This window comes from Dermochelys coriacea, chromosome 25 (assembly GCF_009764565.3).
Source record: "Dermochelys coriacea isolate rDerCor1 chromosome 25, rDerCor1.pri.v4, whole genome shotgun sequence".
NCBI classification, from domain to species: domain Eukaryota; kingdom Metazoa; phylum Chordata; order Testudines; family Dermochelyidae; genus Dermochelys; species Dermochelys coriacea.
Window position 1 is genome coordinate 15,754,857 of NC_050092.1, and position 27,030 is coordinate 15,781,886.

At 41.4% G+C, this 27,030-nt stretch overlaps 1 protein-coding gene across 15 annotated transcripts in view; it reads right to left on the reverse strand.

Annotated features, from left to right (window-relative positions):
- Window positions 1-1,793: 1,793 nt before the first annotated feature.
- Window positions 1,794-27,030, reverse strand: part of MYO9B (myosin IXB) — an 80,114-nt gene continuing 54,877 nt past the window's right edge. For 2 of the 15 annotated variants that reach the window (XM_038383657.2, XM_038383655.2), the window contains exons 16-41: window positions 26,727-26,766; window positions 25,943-26,065; window positions 24,805-24,885; window positions 22,852-22,962; window positions 21,943-22,065; window positions 21,042-21,191; window positions 20,786-20,952; window positions 19,318-20,286; window positions 18,543-18,609; window positions 18,004-18,089; window positions 17,247-17,404; window positions 15,685-15,875; window positions 14,640-14,738; window positions 13,987-14,163; window positions 13,401-13,442; window positions 11,426-11,537; window positions 10,775-10,848; window positions 10,306-10,498; window positions 9,850-9,978; window positions 9,150-9,255; window positions 8,196-8,327; window positions 6,820-6,943; window positions 3,984-4,031; window positions 3,282-3,421; window positions 2,873-3,000; window positions 1,794-2,720 (exon numbers count right to left, since the gene is read on the reverse strand). In XM_038383657.2, coding sequence (XP_038239585.1) covers window positions 2,284-2,720; window positions 2,873-3,000; window positions 3,282-3,421; window positions 3,984-4,031; window positions 6,820-6,943; window positions 8,196-8,327; window positions 9,150-9,255; window positions 9,850-9,978; window positions 10,306-10,498; window positions 10,775-10,848; window positions 11,426-11,537; window positions 13,401-13,442; window positions 13,987-14,163; window positions 14,640-14,738; window positions 15,685-15,875; window positions 17,247-17,404; window positions 18,004-18,089; window positions 18,543-18,609; window positions 19,318-20,286; window positions 20,786-20,952; window positions 21,042-21,191; window positions 21,943-22,065; window positions 22,852-22,962; window positions 24,805-24,885; window positions 25,943-26,065; window positions 26,727-26,766 — 4,207 coding nt within the window. In that variant the 3' untranslated portion in view covers window positions 1,794-2,283. Of the gene's footprint in view, window positions 2,721-2,860; window positions 3,001-3,281; window positions 3,422-3,983; window positions 4,032-6,819; window positions 6,944-8,195; window positions 8,328-9,149; window positions 9,256-9,849; window positions 9,979-10,305; window positions 10,499-10,774; window positions 10,849-11,425; window positions 11,538-13,400; window positions 13,443-13,986; window positions 14,164-14,639; window positions 14,739-15,684; window positions 15,876-17,246; window positions 17,405-18,003; window positions 18,135-18,542; window positions 18,610-19,317; window positions 20,287-20,785; window positions 20,953-21,041; window positions 21,192-21,942; window positions 22,066-22,851; window positions 22,963-24,804; window positions 24,886-25,942; window positions 26,066-26,726; window positions 26,767-27,030 lie in introns of all 15 variants that reach the window. The other 13 variants (XM_043502619.1, XM_043502618.1, XM_038383660.2 and 10 more) reach the window with 8 other exon arrangements.

The window sequence follows — 27,030 nt, forward strand, 5'->3', positions numbered from 1 at the left end:
TCACCTAGACATACTGGATTTGTTCTGTTCCTGTGACATTCACTTCCATTGTGGCCAGCTAGGTTCTGCTCCATCATGTGCAGCGTGATGTGACACTGCCCCTCAGCGCAGAATCCACAGCTGACAAGCAAGAACCAGATGAGGTTAGTCCAGTTTATAAAAGGCATTGTCATTTTCATATATGTTTTTGCTATATTAAAACAAACATTTCAAGGCATATGGAAGATGCTTTAAAGAGTCTTACTAGCCTGCCTCAATTTGTGCTTAGGGCTGCCTGATAGTGCACAGCGAAGAAAATGGTTACTCAACACCATGGGGGCTAATTCTGTTCTGCTATCAGATGGGAGGTAGAGTTTTTGTTTTTTAAATTATGCCCACGAATTTCATGTCATATGCCAAGAAAGAAAAAGCAGCCCAGGTTTTATTCATGATGCCCTCGCTACCTGGCTGATGGGGGCATTCAGCACCTATTTGTAAAGTTAGAGAAATATGGTGCTTGAGTTTTCCAGCTCACCTCTAAGCTTTAGAGCCACAATCTCCTCATGCCAGGGTCCACCAGAGAGCCTTTTTATGTCAGTGTGCACTGCCCCCTGACTCAACAGCAGCTCTAAATACAGGGTGGAACGTTTGTTCCTTCATCACTAATTGTTACAGCAGCACATATAAATTACAATAAAGCAGCAGGACAGGTTGAATGTTCTGGGTCAAGACTGCTTTGCATGGAAAATTGGGTTTTCAGTTAATTTCTTTTGTAAAAAGTATCTGCATTCTGTAGAAAATTTTAATTTTTTTATTGCAAGTCTGAAAACTGAAGAATTTCTATTCAGAAGTACATGCGAGCTGTAGTTTGGGTCCCCTTAGGGTGACCAGATGTTCTGATTTTATAGGGACAGTCCCGATTTTTGAGTCTTTTTCTTGTACAGGCTCCTTTTACCCCCCACCCAGTCTCAATTTTTCACACTTGCTGTCTGGTCACCCTAGGTCCCTGTGCTTCTATTCTTCAATCTGGGGCAGGCTCTCCAGTTAGACTTCTTCGCCTATGATGCCCTATAGCTATGTGACTGCTGTAATGCATGACCTTTCCCACCAAGACATCCTGGTATATCATGGGAGATAAAGACTGATTCGACTGTAAGGAGCATGGCATCGAGGCACCCAAATTATAATTCCCATGAGCCACCATAACAGCATTTCCAAATCAAAATGTTGTGGGGTGGTGGTTTTTTTGGGGGGTGGGGAGCAAAAATTTCAAAATTTTCAGTAAGGAGACTGGAGGGGATTCCTGACTAGAGCCAGTAAGTGGACTTCCTCATATGAGCCAGAAAATCTGCTGCCCAATCTACACTCCCAGTTCACACTGGTTGGGGAGAGACTGAATGGTAAACTAAGCCCAACTCACATGGCCCAAGTTTTAGAAACTGTTCGTGCTTGCATGTTCTCATGCCTGACCCTCAGTGACTATTGCAGCATTGTGATACACAACATATGCTGAACAAAGCCTTGCAGAGAGGTGCCCACTGCGACAACTGCATTTGCTTAGCAATGCGGTTGTACTTGTACACAAAACATTGAACTCTCAGAAACATTCCATGGTTACATGGCCTTTAGTGATCAGTATTTACCCTGCAGAACCCTCTCCAAATCCTTTTATGGAAGTGGTGGGAAATGGCATCCAAATCTCAGGGAAGCAGATCCACTTTTGGTCAGAATTAAGTGTCTTCTCTCCTACTTAAAGGGCTCTCTGGAAAGGGCAGACACTGAAATAATAAGATATTGATAACCTAAAACATGTATTTTTAAAAAGTGCAATGTATTAATAAACATTGATACATTTTTGGTCTGAGTTAAGGCTATTACATTAACAGTTCTGTAAACCACAAAGGAACTTGTCATAAAACATACAAAAAAAAAGGAGTAAGGCAAAACCTAGGGACTCTAACTCACCTTTGGACCTATTAGAGCCCATCGTAAGCAAATACAAAAAGGCACAGCAGGAGAAACTAAGGTCACTAGAGTCTTCCTGCAGACTCAAGTCTGTATTTTACTCTGACAAAGCAAATTTAGATTCTACTTTCCCCCTCCCCCACCAGTTTCTTTTAATTTGTTTACAAATAGCAGGATATTGTTTTAAGCAACCCTGCTTAACCCTTAGAGTGCTGAGAGTTCCAGACTGCGATTCCAGTGACTGCTTAGGGGAAGTGCACAAGTTCACAGGCCTTAAAGGAGGGTCAGAGCTAAAAGTTGTGGTCCCAATTTTTAAAAAATTCCAACACTTTAAATATTTCATTCATCTATGCATGAAATGCGTGAGTAAGGGTCTGAAAACCTCCGCTTCACTTTTGCTGTTGGTTCATATTCGTCCAAAGGTTCCTGAGTTTGGGCCAACACAGACCCTTGTGCAATGTATACGGAGTGAATTTTATCAGTTCGCCTCGCTAGCCGGTCCCTCCGTCTCACCACTGGCTGAGACTCTATAGCCGGTGTTCTGCTCTGGGATTCTGTCAGTTTGGTAATCCCATACGGAAGTTTTATATTTGCCGTCGGCATCACTGGATTTCGGCAGGGGACTTTCATCTTGACCAGCATTGATGATGGTCTGCACTTGGTAACTGAGGAGACTGTAGAGGCCAGTGGAAGAGAAACGTTGGGTCCTCCGCAAGAGTCTTTGGCAGGCACACTGGGGCACCGACCATGGCACTGGATTTCAGACAGCGCGGTTCCTTTAAAGAAAGGAAAAGCTACTTGGAAGTTAAAGTGCATTTTAAAAAAATGTAAATTGACATGACTGGTTCTGACCAGATGTCACAAAATGTATAAAATCTGAAATAATGTAGAGGGTAAAAAAAAGAGCACGCACTACCTTAATACTGACCTTCAGTATCCAGCCGCCCTATTCGGTCCTCTGGCAGACTCTCCGTGCTCACTGAGGTCTCAGAGTCTAGATTTTCCTCATCAGAGCCTTGCTGGTCAAGCTCAGGTAATCGGTAAGTTATGTCTTCCCTGCATCAAACACATATAGATTGTAGCACTCCAGAAAGTCACTGACTTACAATATTTACCAATGTTGCTGACATGAACTATTCCAAGTAGAGCAGACTTTAGAAGCAAAGCAGTCCTCACCAAATTTCACCTGAAAATATTTCCTTTGCCTGTTACCTTTTACTGCCTCTCCTCTTCTCCATTCTGACTTTGCAAATTATGTTTGAAATGCAACACAGAAGTAAAGCAGCATGCTGTGTTGCCTCCCAGGATTTAATTAGAAATATGAAGCTAGGACTCACTTTTCCTCTTTTATTGACTGTATGCGTTCTATCAGAATCTCCTTTTCCCGGTTATCAACATCAGACACCTCGTCTTCCTCCTGCAGTGATCCCAGCTCAGGGAAGCTGTTGTCATTTCCCCTGACTTGGGGGCTTTTACTCTGTAAGAAAGTTGGATGTGTTATGCTTCATGATCAGGAGTAGGATCTCTCTCACTACCATCTGGACAGAAAGTTAGTTATAAAAGATGGGCAGGTGAAGGTAGGGCAAGTGAAGGGCTCCCACAGAGTAGGGGGGTGTTAGATATCCATTCCATATATACAGATATCTTTGAATAGGCCACACAGTAGTTTTAATTTGCCTTGAAAGATTAAATTCACCTAATTTGTTTTAACATTTTTCTTTTTTCACGTTTTTCAATGGAGAGAGCATGTTTGCCAACACTTGTTTAGCTGTGTTTATAGTTAACTACAAATTCTTTTCCATTCAGTATGAGCATAGGTTAGAACTTCATTAATAAGAAATGGTGAAGTGAGGCAGGAATTGGACAATAGCAGTGCATGCATTCTGGGGAAAGGGCTGCAGTGATGCATGCAGTCTGGAATGTTTTGAAATCTATTTCATACCACATAAGTTATAATAAGCAGCAAATGTCCCATCATGCTGTGGTGCCATAGGAGAATTAATCATGCACTATAAACAAACATCAGATCTTGTACATACCAGCACCCCCTCATAAGGAGAAGAAAACCCAAGTTTTACAGGCCAGAGCTAGAGAAAGATGAAGACCAAATTCACTACATCATGGTAACTTCAGAAAGTTGTTTTTTCTGATCAGAACAGTTACGTTAAAACTTCATATGTCAGACTTAATAGTAATCTCGATAGTTCTGTCCCTCATATTTTGCAATATATGTGTTTGGAGGTTCCATAAAAGCAATATTTAAAGGTTTTAAAAACATTTTGATCTACTCAAGCACAAAGGTATTGGATCCTTCATTATCAAAGACCTTCTTGCTCCATTGTACATATTTTAAACCTGATAGAGCAACTTGTTGGCAGTATCAACTGGAGTCATATCAGTAGTTTTCTAAATTATTATTATAGGGTCAGATCTAGGTGGTTTTTGGTTGGGGATTTTTTTTTTTTGGTTGGTTGTTTTTTTCCACTTATGTCAGATTTTTAGGGCACACAGACCAGCTGTATCAGGTTTTGAATCAGCAAATACAAGGCCACTATCCGAGGTCCATATGTGGAACCTCATTGCTTGGCTGTCACAATTCTTGCATCCAGGATTAAAAACAGACATGCAAGCTTAATACATACGGGTCTAACACTATTTAACTGCCAAACAAAAGGCTCTCTTCATCCCATTGATTTTAAAGCCAAACTCCACAATAAAGTCTGCAGGGAAGTTCTGCTTTAATTTTTTTGTTTTGTTTTTAAATCAATGGCATGATGAGACCAAAGAATGGTGAAGAAATCTCACTCAGTGCAAATCCTGTTTGATACAGAGAGCTTTTGTGCAGTTAGTCTGCAAGTCCTTTGGGGTGGGGTGGTCACATGTCTGACACTGACAGAATCTCTTGTAAAGCACTGGAAGTGCACACAGCGGTGTGTGTCAGCTTCTCACTTGGACTGATTCAAATCCTAGCTCCACATGTACAACTCCTGTTGACTCCCTACACTTCTACCTCTGGCCTCCAGATACATTCCCAAAGAGTTTTTCTTTTTGCATTTTAAATTAGGAAGTTTTGTGGTACCACTTCCATGAGAGCAACTATAATTAGGGTTACTTCAGCATTTCCATAACCACCACCATTTTCAGTCACTCAGATTTGTAAAACTCCCCACCCCTTTTGGGCTGAAATTTTTCCAGGCCTGGTTCCTGTTTAAAGCCGATTTTGTGTTTTTGACTCCCTCCCCCCCCGGCCCCCAAATTATTCAGCCATTTAAGACAGACAGCTGGAAATTAATTCACTTTTACTAATTGTTGTGAAGGTCAAGACTATAACAGGGTTCAAAAAATCTAGATAAATTCATGGAGGACAGGTCCATCAATGGCTATTAGCCTGGATGGGCAGGGATGGTGTCCCTAGCCTCTGTTTGCCAAAAGCTGGGAATGGGTGACAGGGGATGGATCACTTGATGATTCCCTGTTCTGTTCATTCCCTCTGGGGCACCTGGCATTGGCCACTGTTGGAAGACAGGATACTGGGCTAGATGGACCTTTTGGTCTGACCCAATCTGGCTGTTATGTAATTATACAAAAAATTTTTTTGTTTAAAGCCACTCTAGTGCCAAAAAAGGAGGGAAATAGCCCTCACAAAGGAAAGTGTTCTGGCGACACACTGTTTTGATTGTGCCACATTTGGAAATTGCTCTTCTTATATGGGCAGTAACGTGGGTAGGAGTTACTATTCTGACAATGATCCCAGTGCTGCCAGCCTGTACTGTATGCCCACTTGAAGCTATACACTCATCTCTGGAGTCCCCTGGTCCCAGTCAACCAGGATCTGGTAAAGGGATGCTCGTCCCTCTGATCTCTCTGAACTGCCTCCTCAGCTGCGAAGAGTGAACACTGGGGCTAGGAGCCAGAAGTTGTAGGCCCACTTCTTCCACTCAGGACCATAATTCTCTGCATTCCACAACTTCCTAGGAAAGCCTCACACCACTCCTTTTGTCAGGGGTGCTGGAACAATTTGTATAGTGGGGGTCCTGAGAGCTATTGAACAAAACTGTAAACCCTGTATATCATGGAAACCACTTGAAGCTGCAGCACTCCCAGCACCCTTAGTTCCAGCACCAATGCCTTTTGGGAGGCAAATACAATTGCCCCTGCTTGAAAGAAGAGTTAACTGAGTCCCAGAAAGGTGACATGACATGCTCAAAGACGCACACAGAGTTTGTTGCAGAACTAGATATAGAATCTAGATCTCTGAGTGGGTGTCTCATGTTTTATACTAAACCACCGTGCCCTAGAGAAAAGATTTGTACTATGTACAAATATATACATATAATTTATGATTGCTCCCACCCCAAACATTATGCTTTTGATCACAGTCCATGCCATTGCAGAGCCAGCCCAGAAATGTGACTTTGACACACTCAGTGTAGCTGAGCTTTTCATGGAAGTACCAGAGACTGAAGTGAGAGCACACTTTGTACAAGTGAATCACCATAGCCTCTGAAATGAAGGAATACCCTTTAGGTTACTTGGCACCGAACAGACACAAGCACCTCACAATCCTACTTACGGAGTCGCTGGGCTCCTGCCCAGATGCTCTCTGTACTTACATCATCAAGAGGTGCTCCCTCCCCAGCTCACTGAGCTCATTCAAACTCAGACTTCCACATGGCAGAGGCCTAGTTCCCAGTGCAACACTGGGCTGGGCCAACCCCCTTTTCATTATAATCCAAGGTCAGTAACCAGCATTTGGTCTTTGACAAGCTGAGCAGGCTGGGAACGGTGAGGCTATTGTGCATTTCCCCCACCCCAAGGAGTCCACAATACAGCGCCTGTTGAGATGTGGGGCCAGTTACTCATTGTAGCACTTACCGTGTTCTGCCGGAGCAATGAGAGTCGGCGGAAAGCAATGCTCTCAGCTGCTTCCAGCTGGTTAATTTCACCCATTTTAATCTTGTATTTTCTCATCTGCTCCTTAATTAGCATTTCTACACACCTGTGTGAAAGTGCAAGAGTTAATTCAGCAGCCTTCTCCCTGGATACCTACACATGGTTTGGGAACAGCCATGGGGGATGGGATGAGTCACCAACGCATGGACAGATCTTCAACACACTGCTCATGAATACACCCAGCTTAGGGATGTTAGACACACATGTGGATGGCCCCCTCCAAAACCAAAGTCTCCAGAGGCACTTTCTTTAGAGGGTGGTGCTGTACGAGTGCAGGGTGAAGAGTGTACGCAGACAAGCAAGACTGGGCACAACCAAAAGCAGTGCTACATGTTCTTACTTGGATAACCAGAACTTTGCACACTATGTCTCCATGCAACAATGGTAAGTGAACAAGCATCACCCACGTTGCTATCTATTTCTATTTCTTCTACCTGCTGTCCTCTGCCTGCTCCAGCATAGACCCTGGTGGGTATAGAAGGTTCCTGCAACTGCCCTTCTCCACCTTTTCAGCCCCACAGGAAGAGCAAACTGAATCAGAAGTTGGAAAAAGCCAGCGCTTTATTATTTTTCAAACACTTCTTTCATTTCTGCTCTGGCTCTTTATTTAAAATAACTGAGGCAGGTCCAAGGCCAGCAACATAGGAAGGGGGGGGATAAGCACAGAGAGCTAGAGAGGCTGCAGTAAGGCAAGCGATGCTAGTGATTAGCACAAAGAGGATATGGTCAAAACTCAACTCGAGAAAGGCTCAGAGGTAAGGGCTGAAGGGCTCCCACGTAGGCAAGTGAAAGTGTTTAATTTCTATGCCATACTATGTAAGTAATGGCTCCTATCTCAATATAGCTATAGGATAGCTGTTTATACAGGAATGATGCTACATTTTGGCCCAATTTTTTTTTTTATTTTACACATACAGATTAATACCACCATGCTGTACATATCTCCCTCCATCCATCCAAGCCCTGCTTGCAAAACAAAGGACCCTTAATTATTAATAATTACAGTAGTACCCTGATGTCCTCATCAAGATTGGGGCCTGTTGTGCCAAAGCCACAGAAATCAGTGGCAGAGCCAGGATTAGAACTCAGAATTTACTGGCTCCTAATTCTGCACTCAGTCATCCAGTCTATCCTGCCAACAGGGCTTGAACAAAGTTTGTTACATTGGATAGTTCTAACATGGATCAAACTGCAAGAGGTAGATCAGGTGCACACGACAGCACCAGAGACACGCACCAGCTAAAAGGGCAGTTTCACCCCAAACAAACTTCTGCAGCAAACCAAGTGCCGAGACTTACATAGTTGTCTTTGAGACGTCTTTCATACTGGTTAGTGGGTCAGAATTATCAGGGCAGCGCAGGAGACATGGAGCAAAGACAATGGCCAGAGCATTGGGTGACATACGGTTGACATCTTCTATTAGAGCCACTCTGAAATTCAATGTTTGGAACAAAATGAAAGTTTCTTAGTAAATCTTGCTAGAAAACAAATGATCTGATCAAACTTTGCTAGTGTCTCAGCATGGCAGCTATGGAGGAAGCTCCAGAGGGTTCAATATATGCAAGATGTTAGGGAAACTTGTTTTTAAACAAGTGAATTTTACATCTTGTTGCATGAAAGTAAATATGAATCCACATAGACTGAGGTAGCCTGGATGAACCTTGGCTAGCCACTCTGTGCCCCCTCTCGTGAGTCAGTTATCACTCTATTTTCAGGTTCCTACTTAGGTCCTTTCAGCTGAAAGCAGATCCTTCCACTTCATGCCCCCTTGCCAGCAGTACCCAGCTTATCACTAAAACACTTACAGGCATTTACAGTGCTCATGTTGCCTCTGCCATTCAACTGCGCTAACATCCTCATAGTATCTGCCATCCAACCACACTAATCCCTACATTCCAGGCTGCTCAAACCCACCACCACTCAACCAGGACTTACAATGCTCTCAGAGCTAATGCTGCTTGGCTCACCTGACACAATTAGTCTGGCTTGCAGGAAAGAGAGAGCCATGCATGCACGCAAACTGAATTTTCACCCTTGTTGTGTCAATCTTTCACACAAAGCAGTAAAATCCCCACTCAGATCCCAAAAAGGGTCAGGCTATCAGAAAGCTTCCAAGACAAATTCAAAATTCCACAAGATCAATATACTTATCTCTGGTATATGTGGCTTTTTTAACAGTAATTGGAAAGTGACACCAGAGGGAGAATGGACTCAGCGCAGATAAAACCCAAAGGAAAGGAAAAGATCATTACTTGACAAGGTGAAAGATGAGTCGCTCCAGGGTGTTGTGATTGGCTTGTGGAAGCTGTTCAAGGACACTGTAAATGGCAACAAGTTGCTCCTGCTTTTCTGGTAGCTCTGCATAAGAAGAGACGAGCACAGCAAGATCTCAAGATACTCAGGAGCTCACAGCAGTTCTAAAGCACCAGTCAATTAATACCAGAACATTTGAATGCTCTTGGAGGGGTTTAGGGATCTTAAGCTAAAACCATCTCTGAACCTCTCCTGTTGCTTAGTATTTCAGAAGCCTTGGCTGTCACTTCATTTACTCACCCTACTATAGTGAGAGACAACAGCACACACCAGATGGTATTAGTTCCCCACCTTTTCACATGCTTGTAACAGCATGGCAAGGACAGAGTGACAAATGCAAGGAATGTCAGACTCCAGGTCTGGTCACATTTTTTGCACTTAATATACTAACATTTTCCCCCCCACAAGAAAGGGCAGTGTCATTATAGATGCTGTTATTCTGGAATCCTGACATCAGAAAGCCCCAAAATGGATTTTACCCCAGGATTTTCTGTTTCCTAGGACAAATTTTAGAGTGACTGCTGTAGAGATGACTAGAAAGAGGCCATATAACAGTTAGAGCCAGGGCACTAAATCCTTCTCCAAGACAGAACAAGTGAAAACATTCCTGTTGCTCTACAAATTGTTGACAACACCCACCTACTGCTCGGAGAAAGTCACTGTACTGTGCAAAAGTCATGAGTGGGTCAGGTAACTCTCGCAGCCATTGCTTCAGGATGCCTGTGATGGTGTGAATGGGATAATTTTCTAATTTCACTGAATTTGGATCTGAAAAGAGAGTTACTAGATTTAGCCCATCTGATTCCTTTGATGCACACAATCAGCTCCCAAAGAAGGGAGCCTACAAACAATTCAAGCATTAGCATATCTACTCCCCTGGAGCCCATGTGACTACTCAAAATGTACCTGCGAGATATGTATTTATGAGCATGAACAGATTAGCAAGCTAATCAGTAATACAGGCTCCATACTGCACAAGTTAGTACATAGCAGTATTTCTGATAAGAAATAGTTTTACAGATGCTCTCAGAATAGCAGGGCAGCTGAATTGTGTGCTGGGAAGCAGGAAAGGTTGACAGCATTATTTAGACATACCTGTCTGCAGCAACTGTTTCAGCTCCCTCATGCGATTTGCTGACCCTGATTTCCTGTAGATTCCTTCTGTGTAGAGGCCATGCATCTCCACATACTCTAGTAGTTTCTCCATAACAACTGGGACTGAATTCTTATCGCTAATTAAGGAACTCACACATACTCCGAAGTGACGGGAGTCTACACCTTGGTCGTTCTGGAATTGATACAGGTCAAGTGTCATGTGGATTCCTGTTTCCAGGCTACCAAACTCATTTAAGTTAGGACCTCCTGTTACATCTAAATGAAAGCTGAATGTTTTATGCCATGCTTGTTACTAACTTTTGGTCACAAGATTGCCCACTGGCGAGAATGGTGTCTGGGCTGTGGCACTGGGCGAGATTTTCAGTTGTTGATACAATCAGGCCCCATAACTGCCTAACAGCTGGTTTAACACATTACACGTGTACTCTGAGGGCCGGATTTCTCTTACCTTTTTTCCACAGGGCGATGTGCAGCAGCTCTGAGTTTTGGACATGCATTTCTTGTGGCAAATCAACTTGCAGACTACAGAGGAGAGGGACTGTTACTAACAGATCAAAGAAGATTCAAATGCAAAGTTTCCTCAGTTTCCCATTTGCTATTAGTCTCTATATAGTCTGAATACACTGCATACTGGAGTTCTCCCCAGAACACAAATTACCCTCTGCATGGGAGATGGAAAAGTATTCTTAGCTGTGGGGCTGCTCCATTTGGGATATGACAATATCACTTCAAGTCATTAGGAAACCCAACTGGTCAGGAGGTTTTCCTCCCTCATTTCACCTCATCCCGAACTCTTCAGCCACAGAAAAGGGACATGTAGTTTCTTTGAGTGGTGGTGTTGCTGCTGTTCCATGAAGTGGCTGGCAAGAATTGCCAGAATCCTATCTACCACCTGTGCCAGCCAGCTTGCACATGCACCCCCATGGCAACTTGTTCAGGTGCCCCCCCACATGCAAGGTCTTACCTCCCCTGGCCCCACCACTTGCAAAGCGCTCCCAGTCCAGACCCCCACCAACAAGACTACGCCCATGCCCTCCAAAGTTGTAAGGATCTGCAATTTTTAAAAACTAAGTGGCAAGAATGAGCCATTTCCACTTACTACTGCAAAGACAGGCCTTCTCCATTGGCCAGATGTAGGACGAGCACTGCTCACATGACTGCCGAATGCTCACTTGGTAGCTCTTGAACACGTGGCCATTGTGCTCCTCAATCTGGGTGGGTGAAGGGAAGAAGTTAATGGCTCCCTTTGCTTATTTTCTTTAGAAACAATCTGAGCTATCTCCACCTTACTTTTTCCTCCTCTCTTCCACAATTAAAACTGATAGAGGGAAATCTGGCTTCTGGTGTAAGGCTAAACCAGTGCTCTCAATCTTTCCAGACTATTGTACCCCTTGCAGGATTCTGATTTGTCATGTGTACCCCAAGTTTCACCTCACTTAACTTGCTTACAAAATCAGACATAAAAGTACAAAAGTGTCATAGCACACTATTACTGAAAAATGGCTTACTTTCTCATTTTTACCATATATTAAAATAAATCAGTTGGAATATAAATATTGTACATACATTTCAGCATATCATATATAGAGCAGTATAAACAACTCATTGTCTGTATGAAATTTTAGTTTATATTGACTATGTTAGTGCTTTTTATGTAGCCTGTTGTAAAACTAGACAAATATCTAGATGAGTTGATGTACTCCCTAAAAGACCTCTGCGTACCCCTGGTTGAGAACCACTGTTCTCAACCCAAGATAATTGGTGTTGGTCCATTTCAGAATTAAGGCATTTATTAGACAGAGTTACTTTAACCCAGTCACCCATTAGATGCAGTCTGCTACTAACATTGAGCAGTCACCCCTCCCCTTCAAACAATTTCCTCATTAAAAAAAAACAGTCTGTCCTAAAAAGCACCCCAGGTGAGGTGAGATGTATGCATTTAGGAACACACCAGGCTGCACACGACGACAGACCAGTGATTCTTCTAATCCAGAAGCCAATGCTAGAACTTTGATGCAAGTGATGAAAACCCACACGGATACCTAATTGCTTGGTTCTGCTTGAACCCAGATAGCAGTCAGCTTATGTTTTACAAACAGACATCCACAGCCCTTAATTTATATCTTCATTATAGTAGTTATATGAAGTGTTTAATCCTTTATGAATTGCACAATGAGATTTGGCTCAACACCCCCCCTTCCACTGCAAGTTCCACAGTGCAATTACATGCTGTTTTAAAATTGTGGCCTTTCAGTTTCACTAAGTGCTCTCTGCTTACTTAATGGAACAGGAACAAACAGAACCCCGATAGCTCTCCTAGCATCACCGGTTGTTTTATATCCCTCTAGCCTATCTCCTAGGACACTTTTACTTTCCAGAAGAAATAGTCCTGTTCTTTCAAGAATCCTCCCAAATACTTAATCATTCTTGATTCTCTTCCTTGGAACTTTCATATTTCTTCTATATAATTTCAGAAAGGAGGGGACCAAATCTATAAAGCAAGGAATCACCATTATTTTTGGTGTGATATTTTTCTCTACCCTTTAATGCAGTTGCTATCTTATTCCCTTTTCTGGTGGCTCATGTGCACAGTACAAATATTTTCATGGAGCCATCTACAACAATGCCTTGATCTTTGCCCTGAGAGATTACTTGACATTCAGACCCCAACAGCAATTATTGGAGTTTCAATGGTTTCTTTCAGCATGCATTATTGCACTTGTCTATGGTGAATTACATCTGTTATATAGTGTGCTAGGGCTGGTGATTATTTTCAGCAAAAAAAAAAAAAAAAAAAAAAAAATTTAAATTGTTTTTAAAACATTTTAAGTGACTCTGGAAATACCCAGCACATATCCGGGAATAGTTCTACACACCTTGCTGCATTGTGGAAGATGACAGCTATAAAGCTCTGTGATGAAGAGATTACGTTAGTTTGGTTTGCAAACCAAGAAGCCACATTAGTATAAGCAGATTTTTGGAATAGGAGGATCCTGTGGCACCTAGTACTGTGCGACCTCAACCATGGCGGGGGACTTCGTGCGTTACCACAATTAAAAAAAAATAATACTCACTGCACGCTCTTGTTTTCGTTTCTTCTTCTGGGTTTTGCTTTGCTGCAGTGAGATACACAAAGGTATATTAATCTGTGAACTCCAAAGATTTCCTCTCCCTCACAACTTTACAGCCCCCATTCCACCTCCAGCTTCATCTGAGGCTCTACATTGCAGCCTCCACCTGTTAGCATAACAGTTGGATAAGGTTCCTCTCAGAGTTCAAACCATCTCCTTAATCTGCTAGAGGGGGGTCACTGTCTGGTGATAAAGCGTTGGAATTGATGAACCCTACCAAGAATTTTGAAGGTTTTAAAAAAAATTCTTCCCAACTTGATCTTAGTATTTTCAGTATCTTGAAAAATGCATAATAATGAGAAATACCTTCAAATAAATTGGCCAAAGTCTGTGAAAATCTATTACCAGGTGCTGGATTCAGGATTAATAAATAGAAAAAAAGTTTCCGAAAAGAACACCAAGGTGGGAAAATGTTCTGAAGTAACATGGACTACATCAACGAAATTGGGAAAAATGTGGTTCTAATTCTTTAAACAGTTTTAAAACAACTTTTTCAACCACCACAACTAGTGGGTAGGAAGTACTATACCTTGTGCTGCTCTGACTCTTCTTTTTTTGCGTATCCTCGGGAAAACTCATCGAGAAGGGACTGGAAGAGATTTAAAACCAGCTTGACGTCTTTCTCTTCCCTCTCTTTTGCAAGATTTATAACTAGAAGCTGATAGTTTTCCATCAGATCTTTATAGCCGACGTGGATTTGCCCATTCTAGTAGAAGTAAAGACATTATTCAAATTGAACAATCAGTGCAATAAAGTGCATCATTCTTTTTTTCACCCATTAATTTAAAACAGTTGAAACACTGTTGGATAATTTTTAATGGTCACCCACTGGGTAATTAATGCAGCAACATGGACGAGCTGATGACAATAAAGTCCTGCCCTCTTTGCTGCAGCACTGTAACCAGTGGCCAGAGAGGTAATGAGAAAGGGAAAGAAAGAAATGCATCTATTTGTATGAGTAAGTTTGCAGGATCTGACATTTGTATCCTAATTTTATCATTAAAATAAAAAAGTACTGACATATTTAATCAGTGTTAGAAATTCCTACTTGGATGCTGAAAGACTAAGGATAATACAAACAAGTAAAGCTAGAGCATTCATTTTAAATGCTTAACTTCAGCTCTTTGCAAAATCAGTGTGATATTCACATCACTTTTAGGGCTAACAAGGTATATTACTTACAGGAACAGAGTACATTGTTTTGATATTTCCTCTAAACTTTTCTGTGGCTTCAAAAAATAAACATTCAGTAGCAGACTTCTGGGAGTTCAAGTCATTTATCTGAAAGGCAATGATATTTGTCCCAATCATATTTAAGGAGAGAACATCCAATCTGTACTACATTTAAGCTAACAGTTTTGGATCAGACATGTCTGAAGCTTCTGATTATCCAAAATAGGATTTCCTGATGCATCTTGATAATTCTAAGAGGTTCTGTCACACATGGAAAGATAATACTTGTCTATGCCTCCTTCTGCAATGACTGTGCTCTTTTTATCCATACATTCTTGTTAATATCACCTTGCTGCCTGCATACAACTATGAAGGTGACTTGCCAAGGGAGGGAAACACCGTATGCATTAGAAACACCTGGACTGAGAAAAAATCCAGCAGGATCTAGTTTGTGTCAAGTTATTAAATCACTTCCCTCCTCCCCTTAAATCATCGCTGAAGCCGAAGCCTGAGAGAATAATCTTTCTAATCCCATGCTGGTGAACTGGACACTTCCAGGTTGTTAGGAGTGGCCACAACATTCGTTCAAAGCAATCTGACATTTCTACTCAGCACTTGCACTTTTGCACGAAATTACACTAGCAGCAATTTCAGATTTACATTTTGAGAAAACCAAAAAAAACACAGCACTTTATTCAGTGGCAATTCATGACGAGCAATAGTACTTTGAAGGATATAGCTAAAGACCCAGTTCTATGGCCATGGAACTCCTGGTTAAAGGGACATCCCCACATACAGCAGCTACAGAACAGGGCCGAAATAAATGTCCCAAGTCCGTTCATATAACAGTTCTAAGCAGACCTTCCTTGGAAGTCTGAGCATAAAGACATCTTAAAAGGTGAGAAAATATACAATGTAAAATATAAATCACGAAAAGCTTCCACTCCAATTTATATTAGCTGACAAAAAGTAAAAATGGAGCGAGAACCACCATAATCAGATAACTGGTCCTACAACACTGATCTGCATTCCATTCTATTTCACTGCATCTCACCTTGTTCAGAAGGAACTCATCAAGGTATTTCAGCTCATTGGCATTTGTGATCTCACGGAACACAGAAGCTGGCCACTTCTCAGACACTGCTGAAATCTTGCTGATTTTAATATTACGGTTCCTTTTCCCTTTGCTAGTTTCTTTCACGGGTCGCACTCCTACCTGGGGGCGACGTGGGTGTCCAGAAGGAGCTGGGGAAAAGAATCAGTATATACTCTAGACAGAAGATAGAATTCTGCAGCTTTACTTCCCTCAGCTCCCTTGCACTGCACAATGGAAAGCACGGCACCAACAATATGGGAAGGGTCACAATTTTATTTTATAATCATCGCAGCTGCTTTTAAACAATTCATTTCATAGTGATGTCCAGTTAACACCAAGGCCAAGTCAAATCCATACATCATTAGAAATATTTAAAGTAAACAAAAAAAAAATCTACAATTATCTTATTCTCTGCACAAACTTTTAGGATAATGCAGTTTCTGGAGAAGTTTCTTTGGATTCCAAGATAAGACTTGGACAAGACTCCAGCCTTGCAGTTTTCCCTTTGCAATCAAATCTGGGTATTTATACTGTTAAAACAACAAGGAAACCACTCTTAAACACAAGGAAGCCAGAAATTCAGCACACTATTCTGAACATGTCCAATTGCATCTAGCTGGAGTGGATATGTCTGCATGGAATATATTGATGCAATATCCACCAAGAGTGAGTTTTAGATGCATACAGCTTCAGATTTTAAAGTGTATAAATTTAATTCACCTTTCTAAACAAAAACTCTTGCACTTAAGACATGCCAACCACATTTAAGAATTACTGTTTCCATATCTATAATTTTGGTGACAAAGTCTGGCCAAATATAGCATTAAGACTAAGGCCTTATCTACACTATAGGGGAAAATCTGTCTAAGCTATGCAATTTGAGTTACGTGACTAGCATAACTCAAGTAGATGTAGCTTAGGTCTACTTACCGCAGGGTCCACACTGTGCTGTGTCGGTGGGAAATGCTCTCCCATTGACTCCCCTTACACTTCTCGTTCCGGTGGAGTACAGGAGTCAACGGGAGAGCGATCTGCAGTCGATTTAGCGGGTCTTCACTAGACCCACTAAACCGACCGCCAATCGCCACGCATCAATTCCCTGGTAAGTGTAGACAAGCCTTAAGACTACACAAGAGAAGAAGCCGCGACGACATAGATTACTTCCCTTTTGCATAGGAACATACAGCTTATTTAGTAAAATTAGAAGGCTTATTGAGAAACATTGCCTCAATGGGAAGCAGAACAGAATCTAAAGTTTTGCTTTAGTCATATGATTTGATTATTCTGAAAAATGAAGGTAACTTTGATCACAGAACATATCTAATGCTTGCAGAATCTTAATTTCATTGAACACGAGGGTAAGCTGCCATCCATAGGCACCACTGGGAATTTGAAAAGGATAAGTTTTGAGATGTTCACTGTGGCTCTAATGCTGTGAAGGTTCTGCAATCAACCCATTTTTTTTTTTTTATTTCTACTCCTTGCACATTCCTGGCTGAAACGGAGCGGAGGAAACTCACCTTCTGATAATTTTTGTGACTCCACTGCTTCTAATGTTGGAATACACAATAGACGAGGGAGAGTCTCTCCTTCCTCCATTACATCAGGACTCTCCTTAATGTATTTCTTGTCTGGTTTCTTTCCCAGCAGCTTGCGCAGAGGACTTTTAAATGTGGATCTGAAAGTAAAAGCAGGTTGAATGTTTCTTTTATATGTTTGTAATGAAAACTTGTTTTATATAGACATAGACAGGCTTTTAGAGAAAGGGTGTGCTTAACTGTACAATTAACAGCCATGATAGAGAGAAGTAAATCTCTAGAGCATAAGTTCCAAGCACTAACAAGGTAAAGCATGAGACAAGAGGAAGGGAAGGGAAGGAGGGAGTGTCTACCTGGATTATATTTACTACATATATTAATTCACAGCTTTCAAGAACGCAGAGAAAGGGCATAACACAATCTGAAATGGTCATTCAGTCAATAAATTAAATTATAGATGTATATAATAGAGTATTTTCCCAAAAATCTATTGCTAGAACCAAAGCTCCAGGGATAATGGATGCACAAAAAATGCAATACATGTCCATCATTGGTACTAACGCATTTTTGCTGATTGGTCGAGAAAAATATTTGTTTTTCCCTACCTTGTCCCACTGCATTATAATCATACACAGAGACATGTGCAATACCTGGGCATAACAGGGCATGCTATAGAAAGGGCATGTTCTTTGGTTCGTTTGGTTGAAGTCAATCCCACAGACACACACAGAACACATACTTGGCATCCATCGGCTGGTTAGGTGACTGAACTGAGACAGCTGAATCCAAGGGCGATAACTGTTCATTGGACTTCCTTTGCACAGTCTGTTTCGGGAAATAATGGTGGAGGAGAAGAGAAACAAGAGATGGCTACAGAATATTAAAGAAATAGAATGATCTTTAAATCCAGTCCATGAAGGAAGTGCTAGTTCACGTATTTAAGTTTTATCTTTTAAGAAATCTACCAAGTTTTGTTTTTGTACCACTTCACTCAATTTGTAGATTCCCTCATGTGGCAAGATAATGCCCTATTATATATGATGCCTCATCTGGGACTCCATTTGTGAAAGCATATAAAATTCAATGGACAAATTGCTATGTAATAGCTGACACATCAAACTTTTCATATTACATGGAAATTAAGCCAAAGGTCGACTTAAAAGGAACTTGCATTTACAGTACACACTGCATTTCAAATATACACAAGGTCCTCTGCTTCACACTCATAATAAGGCAAGTAAGGAAAATAGAAAATACACTTCTGAAGAGTGTGAATACCTGAATCATGGTGACAGACCGAGCAAAGTTAGCGATATCATCCAGCGAAGAAGTAGTCCCCTTCTTTCTATAAGATTAGAAGAGTATTACTCTGCATCAAAAAACCAGATTTTAAATTTTAAGAATCAAAGTTCATATTGTCAGATAGTTCAGGACAAAGTCTTACTTCCCATAAAAGAGTTAACCTACTGAGAAGTATCCTTCAGATTTAAGCATTTTAAAAAAATCCCACATGTTGATTTTTAACCTGTGTAGGAGAATCTTAATTGACATGTATTATCGTAATCCACCACTCTTCCAATATATTTGCATTTAAAAGTCAAAGATGCTTTTCTTTAAATTTTGTCTACCATAAGCATGGAGCCAATGCTGGGGATCTGAAGAGATTGGCCATTTTGGAGCAACATTTTATCCAGTGATGTAGGAAAGAAAGTTCTTTGAGAGATGCAGACGATCAGCAAGTACTAATGTACTAGCTAAGGCCTCAGTCCTCCAACTGGATCCACACAGCAGCACTGGATCCTTTAGAAAACCCCATTAGCTTCAAGAAAGCTGAGCAAGAGTACAACGTTTTATCCACATGGATCTAACTGCAGGATCAGGGCCTTACAACCCAGGAATTTTAAAGTACAGACAGAATTTATTTATCCCACACTGGGGCCAGGTGAACAGGCTGCCACAATACTTCCTCCCCTCCCCGCCGATAATGGATTTCCCTAAAGCCAGCTGCTACTGACCACAGAATCGTCAAAGCAATTGGGAAAGCTGTTCTTACGCTAGTAGGGTTTGAGGGGATTGGCCAGTTCGGTTTCTTTCATCCAAAGACTGGCTGAGTACATCATTCTGACCAGCCTCTGACTGCCTCTTTCCTTTCCATTTCTCCCGTTTGTCCCTCAGTTCTCCCAGGTCATGCAGATACCTCTGAATCTGGAAAGAGGGGGGACTGTCCAGATCTTTGTCCACCTTCAAGATTCGGTGTTTATTTTTATTTCCGTAATTCTCATCTGCAGTTTGAAAGCTTCTGGTAGGAGCAAGATTCTTTTTAATGTTCAGTGAGAGATCCAACGGCCTTTCAGGACAGGTGAAGCTTTGGCTCCCTTTTATTTGATTCTTTTGAATTTTCTCTTGAATTTTCACTTTATCAATATCCTTATCATCTAGTATTTCCTGTTTTGATTCATTGGATTGCTTGGGAAAGGAGACCTCACTGTCCAGTATTTCACCTGGGACCTGTGTGTCTGAAAGGGTTTTGTTTTCTTCCACTGAGATTCTCTCTTCCTCTATACCTTTTGGAAGGACTGTGTCTTCTGCCGTGAATTTGTTTGGCTCTTGGACAGTTTCTGGAGTTTCCTTAACAGAAGTTTCATCTTCATGACATACTACAGACTGCTCCTCTAAGGGGAACAGGACGTGCTTATTCTGTAATTTATTATGTTCCAGACCCCTTTGCCGGCGAGATTCCCGTTTCTCCCGACTGCTTGTGAGCTTCTCATGGACATCTGTTATGCTCGTCTGAGAAGGAATGGCCTTTTCAGTAGCTTGGCTCAGTTTTTCATCTCTATCATTCTGAGCTCCATCATCTACTCCTGCTGTCATCTGTTCAACACCTTGATCTGGCTGCATTTCAGGTTTTACAGCCAACTGCTCCAATGCCAGTTCATTACCATCTTCTGGGCTTACACTGTCCTCTCCCTCTTGAGCTTGTTGCATTTCCTGTTGCTTTTCCACAATCATTTGTTGAAATCTAGGTTAAAACACATTAAAAAGACAGGATGTGTAAAGACTTAACCCAGAAGTGGGCCAGAAGCATGGCTGTGGGTTAAATATGGCTCAAAGAGTACAACCAGTGGGTATCTTAAATTTTTAAGTCTCAGGATGGCTGCTTGGAGCTTTATAGTCTCTGCAAGCTACAGCTCTAAAGTATGATTAGGACATCTGCAACCTGCTCCATACTGGTGCAACCCTTGCACTCTGGGCAAGCTGCCATTGTAACCTGCTTGGGCACTCTAGCTTAACCTGAAAACTCAGTGCCTGGGCTGTCATTTCCCAGTTTAAATCTGGCCACATGCAGCTTTTACTCTTCTTTCTTAAGGGACGATGATCAGATTGGCTCTACCAATACCTGGTGATAATGCACCATAATGAAGAATTCATTCCTGCAACCATAGCAAGCTAGCTCTGAAACAGCCTGAGCGGTATCTGAATTTAGGCCTGGCTGAACCATATCACTCCTTTTCCTTTACCTCTTGCGCTGTAGGTGTCCCCTGACAAGAGCCTGCAAAAGGGAGATTCTCTTCCTCTGCTGATGGTAGGATTCTCTCTCCCTGTATCCTCGCCATACTGACTGAATGTAAATGGCAGCGTTAGTCCTCTCCAATGCCCTCCTAATACGGTATGAACGCCAACGAGTCTAGAAGCAAAATTTCATTGGTCAGAAGCAACCACAGAAATGTTTTTGGCAGAGATTTGCAGCTCACACTAAAATCAAGTTACACGTACCTGCAGAGTAATGGTTGCCTGCCGCATTCTGAGAAAGTTTCTCCTTTCCAAAACCATCCGGAGCCAGCTCTGAAGGAGAACTATCTTCCTGATCACTTCTTTATGTAGTGTGTCCTGTAGCATCTGTCGTTCAGCCTCCTTCATAAACACCTAGTCAGTAAAAAAGGTCACATGAGCATTAATCAGTACCAGACTGCTCCATCTCTTAGAAGGATATATTCCAGGGATACTATACTAGGGCATGCATATACTTTGCTTTCAAGTTATAAGAGTATTGCATTTCCTTTTCCAAACAGCTATGGCTGCCTCCTGCCACATAATATCTGTTCATTATATCTGATACATTAATAAGTTTTTTCATCCCATTTCCTAGTTTTCTGGGTATTAAACATAAATGGAGGATAGATAGCCACAATTCTGTCCCACACAGGCTGGGAATATGGTTCACTTGTAAAGCCCAACATCATGAATTCTTCCTCCCAAAAATCTATTAAATTCTGTTTTACTAACTAAACCCTCATGTTCAGATTCCACCACACACTTCTCTGAAGGCAGCACAAATCTCTTCCTAAATGGAAACACTGATCTTTGTGATAAAAGCCAGTGGTGCTCATGGTCCACAGAGCCAATGTCCTTAAAGTATAAAGGCTGTCACTGCAGGGTTCAGCCCTGCACCAAGTCCAGGATGCTGCCGTTAGCTGTCTTAATAAGGAATTGGAGGAGCTACAAGCAATTGAGATATCCTGGAGAAGACAGAGTCAAATTTTTAAAACAGTTCATTTTCCTGTGGATAGGAGAAGAAAGAAATTCAAATATATGTTGGAATTCCCCAGCAAAACGTGCAGACTCAGCACATTAGTGTTTCTTACAGGGGCTGAAGTGGAGGACACATTTTACAGACCTTGGTCTTTCCTATTTGGTAGTTGTTTTTGTCCAGTTTCAGTTTATTCAGATGAGCTGAGATCTCTTCCTTTGAGGCTTTGGCATTTTGGGGTAGTAACACTTGAAACTGGTCTTTGAAATCCTGAGTTGGTAACAAACAGAGACAGTGAGAGACCAGATTTCAGAGTAGCAGCCGTGTTAGTCTGTATTCGCAAAAGAAAAGGAGTACTTGTGGCACCTTAGAGACTAGCAAATTTAGCTCATGAAAGCTTATTCTCAAATAAATTTGCTAGTCTCTAAGGTGCCACAAGTACTCCTTTTCTTTTGAGAGACCAGAGTTAGTAGACAATTCAGGAGTCTGGAGTTCTAACTAGCTCTAAGCTTCCAAATCATTGCAGCCCAAATAACTTAGCTTAATTTCAGGAAATACTAATATCACTAATATTTTTTAACCTGTAAAATGCTGGCTCCTTCCAGTTTCGCATCAAAGTTAATGCTTAGTATATGGAGGTGTGTGTATATCTGCCACATCCAGAGGATACAAGTATATTACTTTATAATGGAATAGGCCTATTGACATGTACATAGCTGAGACATTAAGATTTTTCTCTACATGCAATAAATAGAACAGCATAGATAAACCTCAGAGCACTTCAGATTGTGCCTTGTCAGCATTCACAGGACCTGTCTAAGTTAATGACACATGCTTTTAGATAGCATTTCATTGAGGTTTCAGAGCTAGATTAAGCAGATATTTCCTAGCACAGAAATTGAAACTGAGTCCAAGTGGTCATAGCAGCATATATTATAAAGACACACAGCTGAAGACACCTGTGCATCTCATAAGTGGTGTTTTTTTTTTTTTTTTTTTTATAGAAGCAGATGCTTCCCAAATCATACTGGTTTGATCCCACTGCACCCTAAGTACCTGGAATGTATATTTGGCACTGTAACCAGATCTTCGGATTCGCACAGTCTCCAACATGCCAGTGTATCTCAACTGCTGCAATACTAATCCCTCATCAAAGAATAGCTCCCTCTGAAAGAGACACAGGGAAACAGAAACCTAAACACAGCACACAATTTGCACCATCTCCTCTAAGGCAAGATCTCTTACTGAGAATTTAGACTGATTTTCTGTCAGTCTCACCTTTCTCCTACTCACCTAAAGCAAGCTACCCCAAAATATTTACATTTCTTCCCTCCAGATCCACACAGCTGGAGACAGTATTCTTATGGCAGGAGTCAAAAAAATGGCACTGTTACATATAATCTTTAAAGTTCTTTTTAGCATGTGAGCAGTGTAGAATTCTTAAAGAAATGTTACAGTAGAACCTCAGAGTTATGAGCACCTCGGGAAGGGATGTTGCTGGTAACTGAAATGTAGGTAACTGAACAAAACATTATGGTTCTTTCAAAAGTTTACAACTGAATGTTGATTTAATACCGCTTTGAAACTTTACTATGCAGATGAAAAATGCTGCTTTTAACTATCTTAATTAAAATGAAACAAACATAGAAAGAAAAGGAGGACTTGTGGCACCTTAGAGACTAACAAATTTATTTAAGCATAAGCTTTTGTGAGCTACAGCTCACTTCACTGAATGCATCCATTGAGCTTATGCTCAAATAAATTTGTTAGTCTCTAAGGTGCCACAAGTCCTCCTTTTCTTTTTGCGAATACAGACTAACACGGCTGCTACTCTGAAGCCTGTCATTAAGCATCAAAAGTTTCCTTACTTTGTCAATTTTTTTTTTAAACTTTCCCTTTATTTTTTAGTAGTTTACATTTAATACAGTACTGCACTACACTTCCTTTTTTGGGGGGGTCTGTGCTGCTGCCTCATTGTGTACTTTCAGTTCCAAATAAGGTGTGTGGTTGACTCGTCAGTTTGTAACTCTGGTGTTCGTAACTCTGAGGTTCTATTGCATACTGTTAATTTTGTGATGTAGGTTCTTTGAGGAAGCTTGGAGAAGTTTTTTCTCTAACTGGAGTTCTTGGGACAGAACTGCTTCCTGGAAATTGGACATTGGTGTTTTGACTAAGATTCCAGAATAAGCATATTACCTACATGCAATTTATGACCTCCTCTCTTTGAGGACTGGTGTCCACAGTGTAAATGAACAAGCTGCAATAAGAAAATACCCAGACTCCATATTGGTTTCCCTTTGGAGGAGGAGAAATCAGCAACCAGCAAGACCCTAGCATCTGCTATCACTTGACAGAAGAGCAACAGCACTTTACACGGCATAGCAGAAAAAATAACCAGAGTAACCAAATAATATAAAGAATAGTGTGCTTGTTACTATTCATCTTTGCATTCTTCTTGGTAATTCTCCTAGAACTAACAACGGAGCAACTAGCGCCAAGTGGTCATTCCTGAGGTGCAGATATCTATCCACAAACTGTACTGAGACCCACTAATTCATTCCACAGATGCCACCAAACAGCTATCTTATGGTAACTGCATCCTGTAACTACAAACCTGAGTAGAGCTAGAACTGGTTGCCAGTCCCTTGAACTAGCCAGAACCATAATCTCCAAGGCTTGCTGTGATGACACAAGTTTTATAAAAGAGGGCTGCTGTGGCTATTTTGACAAAAGCCATTTGATGATGACATCAGTCTTTGAATCCCTCCCCACAACACACAAGAGTCTCTTGCTTTCATTACATTCTCTTCAAAAACCTAACTAAGAATTATTTCATGCACTACTATATTTTTATCAGAGAAAACACAATTTGCCTTTACGTATGCTAGTTGCAGGCTGCCTCAAAGCAAAGACTAATCTAAAATGTTGACAATGGTACATTGATAGGGATGCCCTATCTGTACATCCAGTAATCAGAACAACTTAGCTCTGGGAGGCAGAATGACCTACCTTCTCAGCATTGGAGCGGATGCAGCGAATGAAAAATGGCTCAGCTTTCCCCAGGGTCTCCAGTAATTTATTGAGGGAGTTCTGGAATGAGACATTCAATACACTCATTCTTCAAATATCACTATTTTGAGTTGCCTTGAGCAATAGCTTTGAATGTTCTTCAGTCATGTTGTTCAAATGGACAAAAACACCCTACACACACTGTGCTCTCACTCTCCATCAACACACAAAGGGGTGGGCACCATGATCATACCTGGCAGTGCCCACGGGGCTGCCCAGAGATTGGTGTTCATAGGATAAAGCCAGATCTAGGAACTTCATACCACTTGGTGTGATGCTGTCAAATGCAGTCACTCTGGTTGGCACAATGGTCCTTAGTACACTGTGCGTGTTTGATGATGATGATGTTTTGGCAATAGCAGACCTTCCTCCTCCGAGTACAAGGCCTCTCTAGTCTTATGGCTAATCAAACAATAATTGATCTGATAGGGGGGACCTTAGGTGCCACCATTTCATCTCTTTTGTGTTACTTTTTTCCTTTCTCTGCCAGAAGCATCAAGACACCTTCACCTCTAATCCTTGGAGATATTCCAAACAATGGCAACAACTAATTGTGTAGCTTATTACTGACCTAGCGCAGCCTACCCCATAGGTGCTGACTGCCAGAAGGTCCTATTTTTTTTGGTGACAGAGGGCAGACCACAAGTGTCGGAAGATCGCATAAGAGCTAGGAGAATGAGCTGATCATCTATATCAGGGGTTCTCAGACTTTTGTACTGGTGTACCCTTTCACATAGCAAGCCTCTGAGTGCGACCCCCCCTTTACATTAAAAACACTTTTTAATATATTTAACACCATTATAAATGCTGGAGGCAAAGCAGGGTTTGGAGTGGAGGCTGACAGCTCATGACCCCCCATGTAATAACCTCGCGACCCCCTGAGGGGTCCCTACCCCCAGTTTGAGAACCCCTGATCTATATAGAGAATGTGCAAACAGGTTTAGGAAATAAACCAGAAGTCAGATCTGTTCAGGGACAGGTCTCAGTGGTGTGCACTCACTCCATGGCATAGCAGTGGTTTCTGATTCTCTATGAAGGCTGAAATATTGATCTCTCTCCAGTTCAGACACTCATTTACCTGAAACTGTGCACTTATGCTAGGTGGTTTCTTCTTTTTGTGTAAGTGTAAGAGGGATTTTGTAGTCCGATCATGCAGAGTCATGCTCACTATAAGCTTCAAAGACTTGGAGTCCAGCAAGTTCTAGAACAGAGAGATTTGCTGTTTTCACTCAGTCAATATACATCTATATAAACTGTGATCACACTTGTAATATGGAAAATTGTTGAAGCCCTCAGTGAGTCTCATGATTTTTATTTTAAACCTAAATCATTCTCTTCCAAATACCGAAACCATTTCTTCCTTAAGGACAGGAAAACACACAGCCTCCCCCCTGATACTTCTGCCCCTTGTGGGCTAGTCAGTGGCTCTGCACATGTGCCATTTCCTCCCATATCCTAATGCAGGTAGGTTCATCCACAACTAGTCTCCACTGCCCGGATGAGTCACAGATCACCTGTGAACTCTACTCGAGCTCCAGAATTCAGTAGGTTTACCCCAGATGTAGTATCTAGAAAAGAGTGTTGCTATTTCTAGGAACACTGAAATGTGCTTTCTCCACATATTTAGCTATTCCATAAGCCTTCCAGTTACATGCACGTTGGTTTACAGAAAGAGAATTCAAGAAATATTTCCGTAACTCTACAGATAAAAGAACAAACTGTACCTATACAGCAAACTCATCTTTTGGACGTGAAAGGGAAATGAACATTTTTCTGTATTCTAGAACAGTCTTCCTGATGCAAGATGCATAGTCATTACTTGCAAAACCCAAGACATTGTAAAACGTGCTGAATGAATTTACCTTGGGAATTATCTGCTTTTGTTTGGTACCTCTACTCTTCCTGTTAAAATATTAAAGATTGTTTAAGAAACAATACATAATATGATTTTTGTTAGTTCAGCGTGTTAGCCATGCCTTGCAAATTAGACCATGCTAAGATGCAGAGCAGAAGAGAATGAGTGCAACAGCTTCAGGAGGTGTTCATGCATACATAGGAGTTCCTTATAACTGATTGGCTTGCATTCCCTGCATTACTTTGCGAGGAGACTGTTTTGCCAATTTCCAATACCAGCAGTATTAGCAAAAAGGAAATGTTTAGTCTACA